The sequence below is a fragment of the Pollachius pollachius genome (assembly GCF_949987615.1).
Source record: "Pollachius pollachius genome assembly, chromosome: 16".
NCBI lineage: Eukaryota > Metazoa > Chordata > Actinopteri > Gadiformes > Gadidae > Pollachius > Pollachius pollachius.
In genome coordinates this window covers 14,996,575-15,009,342 of record NC_136949.1, presented here as the reverse complement: position 1 = coordinate 15,009,342, position 12,768 = coordinate 14,996,575, and the positions used below count along the sequence as shown (strand labels likewise).

The window sequence follows — 12,768 nt, the reverse complement described above, 5'->3', positions numbered from 1 at the left end:
TAAAATAGGCTACGCCCTGACGGCCAGAATCGAGCCTAGAACGATCTTATATATATATATATTATCTCATGGAGAGGCTGTCGAAGTCAAAGACGTTTGGGTAAACAAATGTGAACTAAACTGAGTAAGCACAGTCTCCTTTTAAACCCTCATGTAAAATTAAAGTCTCATCTTGGAATTGCTTATAACACATTGATCAGCAACACATCCATTATAGCGGCCAACCCTATTATCGACCGATGAGTAGGCTAGTGATTAGGGGTTACGGCTATTACGGGTCCTAGCTATTACGCTAGGATTAAATTGTGGTTAGTGACCGTTTCCTCCAGCAAATGCAGACATGTGTTGAGCAACAAACTGGAAGGAGAGGAAATTTCACTTGAGACATTTGAAGGGCATTCAAATACACAGAAATGCAGTGACAGCACCACCTAGAGTCAGACTAGGGTAGTTAAATTGATTAATTTGGCAGATGACAGCCATAAAATCTGTGAAAATAATTCTGCATGTGTTTGAGGTGCAGTAGTTGTGTTCCAACATGGAAAAGAGGATTGTTGCATGGGTACTAAAGTATATAAAGAATATGTCTAGGAGATGTTGAATTAGCCTAGCTTCATGTCAAGTACTTTAGGAGAAGTTTTATAGAATAGTGTTCCCAACATGTGTCTTTTTCTAAGAGGAATTCTGCACACTGGACAAAATTGAGCACACAAACAATGTAACTTAAACAAGCTTTTTTTTTTTTTTTAATGGATCTGCAAAATTGTTTGAATTTCCAAAGAGAACTTTTTGGACCTCCCGCCCACAGATAACAAAGTGGCAAAAAAAAAAAAAAGAAACTCTACAGCAAGGCTTCCAAACCAAAGAAAACTGCATGCAGGAAAACAAAAACCAAAGAAACAGAAGTAACCCAAAAAGGGAAGTGAAAACATACGCTGTAGAGAAAAAATAAAAAAAATAAACAGGACACATGACGTTCTCTTAGCTGGAGGAGAAATTCAAACGCTTCTGCCTCAGTTCTGCTTCACAAGGAAGGGATGGAACCAGAACAGATTAAATTGTAATTTCATTCAGTGGATGTGGCTCCGCCCACCACACAGCCCCGCCCCTGTCATCCATATAAGGCACAGGACAAAATAAACCCCACATACAAAAAGGAGCTCGCCACGTCTCTGTCACTTGGTAACAAATCTTAATATGACCAAATACGGTTAAACAACAGAAACCCCACTAGTGTACAAAATGTTAATAATACATTTGTAATTTTTTGTGTAATTTCATATTTTTTTTAAATTTTATTTCTCGTTTTCCTTTGGATGAAAGTGAGTGGAAAGTCAGGAAACAAGAGGGGGGGAGGGGAAGGGTCCATTCAGGGGAGCTCAGGCAAAGGAAAGGTTAAAAATGTGAGCTAATCTTTTCACACACTCATTATTGTACTTTTTTTGCAACCTTAAAAACAAATGACAAGAAACATGACATGACTGGACTTTCATTGAGAATAAAAGTGATCTGAGAGCAGTGGAGAGTGAAACAATGGGAAGGGACGAGGGACAGATGGATTTACCGTTGTTTTTTCTTGAGACAGAGACACAGAGAGGGTGTGTGTTTGTGTGTGTGTGTGTGTGTGTGTAGGTGTGTGTGTCTGCGTGTGTGAGTGTGCGTAAAATAGAACTCAAGAGATAGGTTCGCGAGTGAGAAGAGTTAGAAAGAGATAGCGGTTAGAAAAAGAGAAAGAGGGGATGTACATATAGGCGTGTGTGTTAGTGTGTGTAGATGGGTGGGTGAGTGGGTACGAGCGACGTGTGCGTGCTGTGTGTAAGTGAGACAGGTGAGCTGTTCAACTGCAGCACTTGCTCTTCCAGCCTGTGACTCCACCCCCACTGCTGATGTCCACATTTTCACTGTTGGGCTCTTTTACAGGCGTCTGTCGAGAGATCAAACGGAGGCAGAACACGGCATTACTGAATGACCATACCTCCTCCAGGGCAGGCAACAGCTAAACACTTTAAAAACTCCCCACACGTACCTTTCTGAGGATGTCTTCTGCTAACGTCAGGAAAGCCTTCTCAATGTTGATGTTGGCCTTAGCACTTGTCTCGAAAAACCTAATGCCGTGCTCCCGGGCGATCTGCAGAGACGGAGAGAGGGAGGATAAGACTAGGGAGGGTCGGGGGAGTCTGTGTGTGCTGCGTGTTTGTGTGTTGTGTGAACAACAACTGGTCACCTCTAGGTACCTCCCAGCTTGGGATGGTTCTGAAACATGACTCCGGGCTTGTGCCAGTCACGTGGGCCGCCCTCCGTTTACGGCCGGCATGGCAGTTAAAATAAATGAATGACAAACCTCGGGGGAAGGACCGTCGTGAGGAAAGAGCTGATTGTAATCGTCTTTTCACATGGGCACACGTTTTGTGCCGTCTATGTGGCAGATTGTAGCGTTTTCTCCAACCATAGCAGTACGATTAAGTACTGAACTCTGATCCCATGCCAAACTGAAAGCCCTGACCCATGACCTTCCCTCCACCCTGCCAACTGTTTGGAGCCACTCCTTAAGAGGTAGGAGAGGAGTGAAAGAAACACTGTACAGTAGTATGTACTGCTGTACAAACATACATTTTTGACTTGTTTGGCTTGACTACAGTCCTATTTTGTGAATTGAACCCGGATATAATAATTGATTGAATTTATATAGCGCTATATAGCACTTATATAGACACTCAAAGACGCTTTACAGTGAAGGGGGGGAACGCACTCACCACCACCAGTGTGTAGCACCCACTTGGGTGATGCACGGCAGCCAATCTGCGCCAGAACGCTCACAACGCACCAGCTTGAGGTGGAGAGTGAGGGAATTAATGAGTCAGCCGATTATACAGGAGGATGATTAGGGGGCCAGATTGAATGAGCCTGGTTGGGCAGTTTAGCCAGGACAGCGGGAAACCCCTACTCTTTGCGATCACTCCCTGTGGTCTTTTATGACCTCAGTGAGTCAGGACCTCGGTTTTACGTCTCCTCCGAAGGACAGCGCCTTCCACAGCACAGTGTCCCCGTCACTTCACTGGGGCATCGGGATTGATGTTAAGTCTATAGGGGAAGAGTGTCACTTATTGGCCACCACCCGACTCCACCTGGCATTCCCAGGCGGTCTCCCATCCAAGTAATAACCAGGCCCGACCATGCTTAGCTTCTGAGATCAGACGAGATCGGGCGTGTTCATGGTGGTAAGCTATTCCAACAGGGGTATGTTTGGGTATGTTTATATTTCAATTAACTAATTGCCATGATATCATATTTGATACTGGCCATTGTTGAATTGAATATATCATCTCGGGTACTTCCACCCCAGCCTGCATTCCTCCAGTTGAAGTACCCAAATGCCTCCATGCCGGTTGTTGATCGGGTCACCCTGAACAAAGCAGGAGCTGGACACTGGAGTGGTAGTGGGAAAGGGATATAGAAAGCCTGCTCGGCCAGCAGACAGCACCAGCTTACCTGCTCTCCCTTGGCCTTCGGTACCACCCTCTTGTCCTCCATGTCACACTTGTTGCCTAGCAGCATTCTCTCCACGTCCTCGTTCGCGTGCTGAAGAGAGAAGGAAAGAACATAGCCGGTAAGCATGGCACACAATTAGTCTACATCAAGGGTTGCCATCTTTCCCTAACAGGAGGGTTAGAGAAGCCAGTAGTCTGCATGCGTGTCATGGCCCTGTGTCTGAGGACAGAAGGGAGGTGGCTTTGATCAGTCAGGTTCTGTGCAAAATGTCTGTTGACATGCGTTTTATGTGTGTAAGAAAAGATACATTGATCGGAAAATGATGATGCTTTTAAAATCTACTGGAAAACAAACAAATTGTTACAATTAGGGGAATTTAAAAAAAAAAGGACTTAGAACCAAAGGATCCCTTCTCAGCAGTATGAAGTGGAATAAATAGTTTTGGTTTCAAGGAAACATGGCCTGGTTACTTTTCCTTGAGCTCTATGAAAGACTGTTAGCCAAAAGAAAATGCTTCTGGCAGGCATTCCATAAGAGTCCCAACTCAGGCCATCTCAGCAATGCTTAACACAAAACACATGGAGTTCAGGCTTTGAAAGTGTCCTCCAATAGACCCATCACCATATGCACACCATTCATTAGCATTAGATTACGGTGTACTGTATGTATTAGAACAGATACAATGGAGGTGTCGGGACCAAAAACGTGGACAAAAGGTGATATGTACACTAAACACAGATGGATAACCAGCTGTGTCATCTGTGAGATATTAACAAACCAACAGGAGCAGCTGCTCATGTTCAATAGTGAAAATGAGTCAAGTAAATCATTTGGAAAAGAAACAACGCTGTTCTGCTTTTCTGTTCCTGAGAATCCAGTCTGTTTTTTTGTTAAGGTAAACGCAAACCTATGAGGTTGAGGCCAACTCCAATGAGGAAAATAATTTGAAATGCCAGTGGAGGAAGAGAGGGACGAGATAACCCTTCATTATATGTTGCTGTATTATAATTCCATGTCAGCCAGAATGTGCTAATCCAAGAATTGCATCTTATTTCAAAGAGCGCTGTGTCAGTAAATGCACCATTTCTGTGACCTGATGACCTTAAGAGACAAACTAGCTTTACTCTTCACAATAATGTTTATTTAACTCACATCTCAAATCCAAAATTAGCCTGTGGCTGTGCTCAAGAGACGGCACATCTGTCGGAGCCATCAGAAGGAGCAATTACTGCGAGATTATGCAAAATAGTGCCATTAGAAAATGAAGGCATGCACTAAAGATCAAGTAGAAAAAATGGAAAGCTATATTCCCAACTCAAGTCTATAGACCAAGCATTGATCTGCACTACAGATGGAATCCAAGTTATACACTATGTTTCTTGAAGAAGGCACCTTCATACAGACACAGGAAAACAGCATGATAAGGCTGATTGACTGAATGTATTCTGTGTCATTGATGCATGAATCTTTCCCCAAAAAAGGAAAAAAGGTAAACTTATGGTTTCTTATTTCTTATTAAGGTATTTGTGGCCTTTATGCATGGCAATTCTAAGAGGAGCACCATACATGTTTATTAGTTAAGCTTTAATGTCACAAGATGAAGGATGAAGACAAATGACATAAACGGGAGAGATGCAAGTGTATCTATGGGTGCCAGCAGCTTTATTTCTTTTTGTTGATTTACCTCATTACTTACTGCCCTCTAGTGGCTGGTTTGGCAGGAATATTAAATCTACTTCCTCGATCTCCATGGGGAAAATGTGTGTGCGTGTGTGGGGCTTCCTCACCTCATCGATATTGCGCAGCCATTTGCTGATGTTTTCGAAGCTCTTGGCATTGGTGATGTCGTAGACCAGCATGATGCCCATGGCTCCTCTGTAGTAGGAGGTGGTGATGGTGTGGAACCGCTCCTGGCCGGCTGTGTCCCTGCAGACACAGACAGACACTCAGCTCAGTGGGCAACCCTCAAGATGCAATGTATTCCAGTCAGTTCCAGCACATGCTGTACCCTAGTTGTACTAAAGGTCCATTCTGTGCTCACTGAGGTTTGTATTTCACCATATCAACTGTCAGCAGCAGGCAGCCCCCCTTCAATGTCTATTGAATGATTAGCATGATAGACAAACTTATTTTTTTGTGACCTGGCTCAAGTGATTCATAACCAATGACGTACAAGCAGTCAACGTTAAGAAGTCACTTGATCAGGGAAAGCCAGGTCTGTGATAGTTAACATGTTAGCTTACGCTATCAGTTGAAATTAACATGAACGTTGCTGCCATTGCAGGTTGCAGCCTACTAATGTCTTCAGCAAAAGATAATTCATAAAAATGTGGAAATGTCACGCCCAGATTGACATTTCTACTGGCAACCAGACCACATTCTGCGGTGGCGTTACCGTGCCTCTAATATATGGAAGAAATGCAGATGCAAATAATTATAAACGTTTGAATGTTGAATGTCTCAAATGAAAATCATAAAGTACACCCCAGTATATTTTTTGCTAAACAATGCTTCTAGATCCATGGATTCCAACTTGCTCTAGCACTAGTTTCCCAAAATGCATCTTTGCTTGCACAGGCCACAACGCCCACTAACAACTGACCACCATTATACGTCAGTGGGCCCAACTTAATGTCAGGGTTGAAATCAGTCTGCACCAGACAAATGCTTAATAGATTTTCTGGTGTTTAAGGGCAAAAGAAAAGGGAAACTAGCATCCAGTACAGCTAGAGGGTTAATGTCAGCTCAACATGGCCTTCCCCTTTTTTAGACTTGATTCCCAAGTACACCTCAGAGTTATTATGTTACATACAGTCATATGAGTAGCATGTGAGACGTGGTATGTTTCTGCAGAAAATGGCTCGCTAATCTCCCGACTGTGTGTGTGATAAAGAATTGCCTCAATTTGAAAGCCTTAGCTGTCACAACATTATACACATTAGCCATGGTGCTATTGCTTTGTAGTGAAATGGGACTCAAGCCATTATGATAAAACAATAATTTCCTTCCCTTTGTTAAGGCCAACGATAATAAACGTATCAACACTGGATGGCAGAGCAGCTTACACCCAGCCACGCACAATGGCATGATCCGCAAACAAGCAACGCCTCAAAATGATCCACTCACCATATCTGTAGTTTGATCTTTTTTCCTTGCAATTCAACGGTTTTGATCTTGAAATCGATACCTGAAATACACGAGAGAACAAACTTTAATGCAGGCACCATGCAACACCCATACTTTAGACAGCCACAGCCCCTCATGGATTACAAGTGATAGAGGAATGACAGCCCCAAACAGGACTTTAGGGGATCAGAGTAACCTAAATCAAGGGATGGGAGAGGAACAGAGAACAAAAAAGCGGACCAGGAATGGAGCGCTAGGCATGGTAGGTAGAGAACATGTCAGGGAAGCAGACCGCACAGGGCCATGGAACGGACGGCACTATAGAAAATGAGTGACAAGCAGAGACAATAAGGTTATCTCTTGTTCATTCTGCTGTGTCATCCGCAGGCCCTCAGTCTGTTATTAGACAGAGCGGCTGCATGCAACCAAATGGTTTCTCGCGTCCAAAAATCCTGAGAAATTGTTTGCGTTTCGCACCCAATTGTCATTTTCCGTCACATACTATATAGGTTGCTCCTTGTGGTTTGGGATGCTTCACAATTAACATTTACATGATAACTATTGCAAATGTCTATTGGAAAAGTATTTGAAATGCAATAGTATTTCATAATCGGATTTCACTCAATGCAAACAACACAAGGGCTCTCCCCAAACAACCCGGTGAGGGCAAAGCCTCCTTTTAAGGTGGGTTTCACAGCGCGCCGTTTCACAGCGCGCCGTCTCTGGCAGCGTCGCAGCTTAGGAAGAACAAGACACGTTGTTTTATTGGGGTTTTGAGTTTGTTCCGTGATTACCATTGTTGTTGTTCCACAAAATCATTGTTAAAGATATTTTCATTATTTTAAAATGAGGATGAAATCAGGGTCTCAGGATAACTTTCAGCTGTCGGCATCCGTCAAGCATCAACCATCAAGCATCCGTACAGCATAGTTGAGTTAAGTTATTTTAATAACGGGTTACTAAAAGAGAAAGCAAAACTGAATCATTGACCTTTAAAGGGTCGTGTTGTTTAAGTATTAAGGTTCGGTAAGAACTACTAGGTGGGATGGACGGATCAACTACTTAGAGTGCGTGGTCATAGTATCATAGCTTTTGGAATATTTCATTGGATATTCAACAGATATTTGTGATGCGTGATAAAGCGGTCTAAAGCAGGGAGCATAAAAGACAGTCAGCCGTGAAGGGCCCGATGGGTCTCGCAGTGTTAACTGAAACGGTGCCTAAATAACAACACTAAACTGGGCCAAAAAAAAGGGGCAGTCTGCACATTTTCATCAGAGTCGGTCATATAATTATTATAAACAGTGATACTTTATATTAGCTTTCTTACACTTAATTATATACACAGCCAGTTACAATGAAGACTACCGGTAAACCTCAGTGTGAATTAGGTCTGGAAACATCAGGATTCTTCCCAGTTCAAAAATGCTAAAAACCTTCATCATCTTCAGTGATTAAATGAGACCCCTTGTTGATGCAGTCGCTTTTCGCCAAGTACTGAGCTGTCAGCTTGGCTAGTTGAGCCAGAAGTTAAGGCAGCTCTTATGTCAGAAACAGCTGTGCTCTAGGTGGGGCAAGCACATAGAATAATGAAGGAACAGTCTGCCAAAGTGTGACTCACTGACCTCTGCAAACATACCCCAGAGAGAGGGAGGGAGAAAAGGAACGCTAGCAAGATGGGGGTTTGTGACAGGAAAATGATCTACATAGGACAAGGGGCAGGCATGGAGAAGAGATGGATATCTGAAAATCACATAAAACAAACAAATGTGCATTTGCCACATGCATTCACTTTGTACCATTTATTTTGTACATGAGTTCATTTATATCACAATATAAACATAAAATGTGATATATATAGGTTAGACTTTAAAAAAAAGTGAACTGATTTACTCCTTACAAAGACTGAAGTCAAACCAGTGGTGGAGACAAAAATTATCTAGGGGCATACTTCAGGCAAAAACTAAAAGGTTGTTTTCAGTGCACAGATGTGTATCTAAACAGCATTTTCCAAATGTATGATACAGAGCACTTTAGCTGTACTAAATTATACTGTAGCATGAAATTGTGCATTTCCATTTCAAATTCACTCATTGAGTCTTGAGAGCTTTGGGACCATCTCCCCATCTAAAGCACGCTGGTCCTTCGCTGAAAAACAAGTTCAGAAGACCTCACAACAAGTTTGTTGGTAAAAGGGGTCTTTGAGTTGACCATAGCAGTAGATGGCTTCATAAGTTTTCTTTTTGAGTTTGGTTTGATGGTTCAGCCTGGATAGTCTGCTTTTAATGTTGCGTGTTAAAGTAGGTTTACCCTTTTTTCATACCCCGGTTAAGGGTGTCATATTCATGTAGAAATGGAGTAATCTCCTCACCCTCTCTGCATCGGATTCCTGATCTGATTCCAAAAGCTTACAGAACGAAACACACAGCCGTAGTCAATTAACAACTTCCTATGCTTTGCAGATTCTATCATTTAAATGGAGGCCGGCAAGAATTCAATGGATTATTTTAGTTATACATGACTCCTATAGAAATTAATGCATTTGGTGTTACATCGCAAGTTACCGCCCAACCATTCTAGACAACTTCACATTCAAAAACTTCACAAGATTTTCTAAATTGGTGTGCATGGGAAATATTTGAGAATTTTCTGAAATGCATTTGCCAAAATGTAACCTATGCCAGAATTATAGACTTCAAATTGTGCAATACCTTATTTACAATGTTGATCTATTATGCATAAAAACACACATCAAGGTGCCATCAATTATATACTCCAGTAAGCAACTTACTTGGGCTTACTTTAATCCAAGCATTGCTTTGATGAAACTCAAGACATTCTGTAAACAAATACAGGTGATGTGGGGACACATCATTTGGATTCAAGGGTTACAAGCAGATTGTCCAAAAAATAATTAAACTAAAACTTTGAAAATCTGACATTTACCTATAAAGAGAATTTCTCTTGTTTTGAAAAAGAAAAGAATCCTGGTAGAAGAAAATATAATTGATGTTTGGGTCACATCGAAGAACAACTTCTTTCTAAAGTAATAATTCCACTGTACCACACAAATGTGGCAATCATCAGTTTCCGACAAAGCTACATTTCTTGACTTGAATTTGTGTATTAACTAAACTGGCAGGGAGAGAAAGAGCTCTAGTGTGAGTAACCAAGGGGATTTGGAAAGTGGACAGGGAGGGAGGGAGGGGGGGTGTATGATGAGAAATGGTGTGTGTGTGTGTGTGTGTGTGTGGGGGGGGGGGGGTTTCCGGTGGTATTTTTAAGAAGCAGCTGTGCATCTCTGTCTCTAAAGGTATGAGTGTTGTGTCAGAGAGGGTCTACACAGGCTGTGAATGCACGCACAGACATACAGGCCCATAAATTCAATAAGACTCTTTGTATATTGAACAATCCAAAAGCATTACTTTCATTTCCTCTATCTGCTTTCAATACCAAGCCTATTGATAGATATATATATAGCTTGGAATACAAATTCGATTTTGCTTTAGTATTGTGAGACCCTATGAAATAAAGGCTGCTTTTAACTGACCAGCTCCATGATAATTGCCAATTAAAACATGTATTGAAACAGATTTGAATGCACTTCATTAAGCACTTATTAACTTCCCACTTCAAAACAACAATGCCAAATCAGTGATTTGATGAATTGGAATAATGAGATAGTAACATGGTATGGTTGTATCAGTTATACATCAGGCTACTACTGGTCTTCCACACTACAGTACTTCATCCATGATCCACTCCGGTGGTAATCTCACCTTTAACACTAACAATTGTAAGAGCCAATATCTCTACAGAAAACAGAGCGCAAATGTACATGCACCTAATTACAGCCAACGCAAGAACAATGCATCTGCAACATACTATGACAAGCATGTAGCATTTGCCTGTGGTTTGGCAGTTTGATGAGATGGATACAAATGAAGTCTGAACTGGCAGCTCTAGTTTATTATATTGGGCTTTTCCTTTTCGTCATGCAATTGTCAACTACACAATACTACCGAATAAACAGTATATTTATAGAGACCAGCATGTATATATATAGAGAGCGGGAGTATATTAAAACAAAATAGAAAATGAGGTTACAATGACATTCCATCGCAATTGAATTCTCGTGATTGTTCAAAACACGTGCCAAAAGGTGAACTTGTACTATATAGCTATCATAGGTTATCAAAGCTCTGGCAACACCAGAACTAAACACTATTTAAAAGGACGACTCTAGTGAGCGCTATGTTGACTGCTTCAATAGAAGAAAGTAGCCCATGACGCCACTGCATCAATCTTTTATGATATGCTTTGACATACCGGCTACTTCAGCATATCGCAAAGTTATGCCATTTCAACATACACGGCATTAGATAGAAAATATGCAGCATATATATGGAAGAATCTAACGCAATGGCTGTTATTAACTTGGGCAGCTCAACATATAAATAAAACCTATGCATCGGCCTTTGACTAGCCGAGGTTAGCTAGCTGATCTAAAATATCACCACCTACCAGAGTGGATCGACCTGACAGCGGTGACACTGCTGTCAATGCCCTCAGACACCCTTAATGCTCTTCCATGCTCAATAACGTTAAGTAACCGCTCAGTATTGTTCGGAATCCGCTCAGTATCGTTCAGAATCCGCTCAGTAGCGTTCTCAAACCGATCAATATCGTTTAGTTACCGCTCAGTAACGTTCAGTAGCGTTCGGTAACGGCTCAGTTCCGTTCAGTATCGTTCAGAACCGTCCAGTATCGTCACGAACCGTTCGGTATGGTTAGACCTGACACCGGGCTGCCCCGCCGGGGAGGGCTCCGTGGGCAGCATTAGCAGGCCTCAACGAGTACACATTAGCTGGTGCTGGCCGTTAGCGGTACGACCAGCCAGCCCAATGCTGTTCTTCACACCCCATCAGAAAACAATGGTCCCAGTTAAATCAGTACAGCGTACCACCCCAAGAGCACCTTCAGGGGCGAGGCGGAGCAGCACACTTGCGACACCAACGTTACCTATGGTGGAAATGAAGGTGGTGTTGACCAACGTTACCTATGGTGGAGATGAAGGTGGTGTTGAAGGCGTCGTCAGAGAAGCGGAACAGCACACACGTCTTCCCCACGCCCGAGTCTCCGATCAGCAGCAGCTTGAACAGCAGGTCGTACGTCTTCTTCGCCATCGGTAGACGATGTGTTGACCGGATCAAACACGGGGAACGATGTCACACGTTGATGCGGGGTCTCGCGCCAGCTCCTCCTCAGCTAGCTCACTGCGCGCTCGCTCCGTGTCACTTGACTGTGCGATTCAGATGAGTTGATTAGCCAAGGGAGCTAGTCGGCTAAATACCACCCGAGTACGTGTCAGAACAGGATCCAGAGAGTGGTGATTATTTCCGATGCCCGACTCTTTCCCCTACGGTATTAGAACAGAAAGGAAAAAAAAAGTATCTCTTCCCGAGTGATTCCTCTTTTCCACTCTCTTTCTCCCACACAGTCGGGACAAAATGGCCTCTCTACCCCGACTCCCTCTTTCTTCAAACTAATAGCGAGCTAATTCAAATTCTTGGCACACCCCGACATTCCAGTCCTTGTCGCAACCTCGACCGAAACGAATAAGAAAAATTCCCGGGCTAAAAGTGTGTCAAAGTAAAGCGCCTTTCACGTTAACTTGTCTTGCTGAAGATTACAAGCCCAAATAGACGACCGCCGTCGCCTTCGAATGAGAGCCACCACGGCGACACCCTAGTTTCCAAAGCACGCCTTCGCCCGCCCCTTCTGTCAAAATGTAGGCACGTCATTGGTCTATACCGCTGCTTTTCAAATACATAAGCGCATGTTATTGGCTAGTGCTGCTAACATAGAGCGTTATGAGGCGTATTTTAAATTGCAATAGAAAGAGAGCAAATGTTACTGCGTAACTATTTTGGACCTGTGGGTTCAGATACTCCCGTTACATTTGTTCTCAATATATGTTTTGTGATCCAAAATGCCCACTAGTTTGTTTCAGATTGGGGAAAGAGTGGAATTTATGACACGCTTGCGGGGCTGCGGGGACTATCCCAGCTGTGAGTCAGGCGAAGTGATGTCATAATTTCTTCAGTGCTTGTCACGGGCGTTTCCCACATCCTCCTTTAACTTTATAAACAA

The 12,768-nt window shown here is 42.8% G+C and overlaps 1 protein-coding gene across 1 annotated transcript; it reads right to left on the bottom strand.

The window, feature by feature from the left end:
- Nucleotides 1-717: 717 nt before the first annotated feature.
- Nucleotides 718-12,339, bottom strand: rab10 (RAB10, member RAS oncogene family). The gene is made up of 6 exons (XM_079753455.1): nt 11,675-12,339; nt 6,616-6,676; nt 5,277-5,415; nt 3,490-3,579; nt 2,027-2,128; nt 718-1,924 (listed from the first exon to the last, which is right to left on the bottom strand). Exons 1-6 carry the CDS (start codon nt 11,799-11,801, stop codon nt 1,838-1,840), a joined length of 606 nt encoding a protein of 201 aa, XP_079609581.1. The 5' UTR covers nt 11,802-12,339; the 3' UTR covers nt 718-1,837.
- Nucleotides 12,340-12,768: the final 429 nt, after the last annotated feature.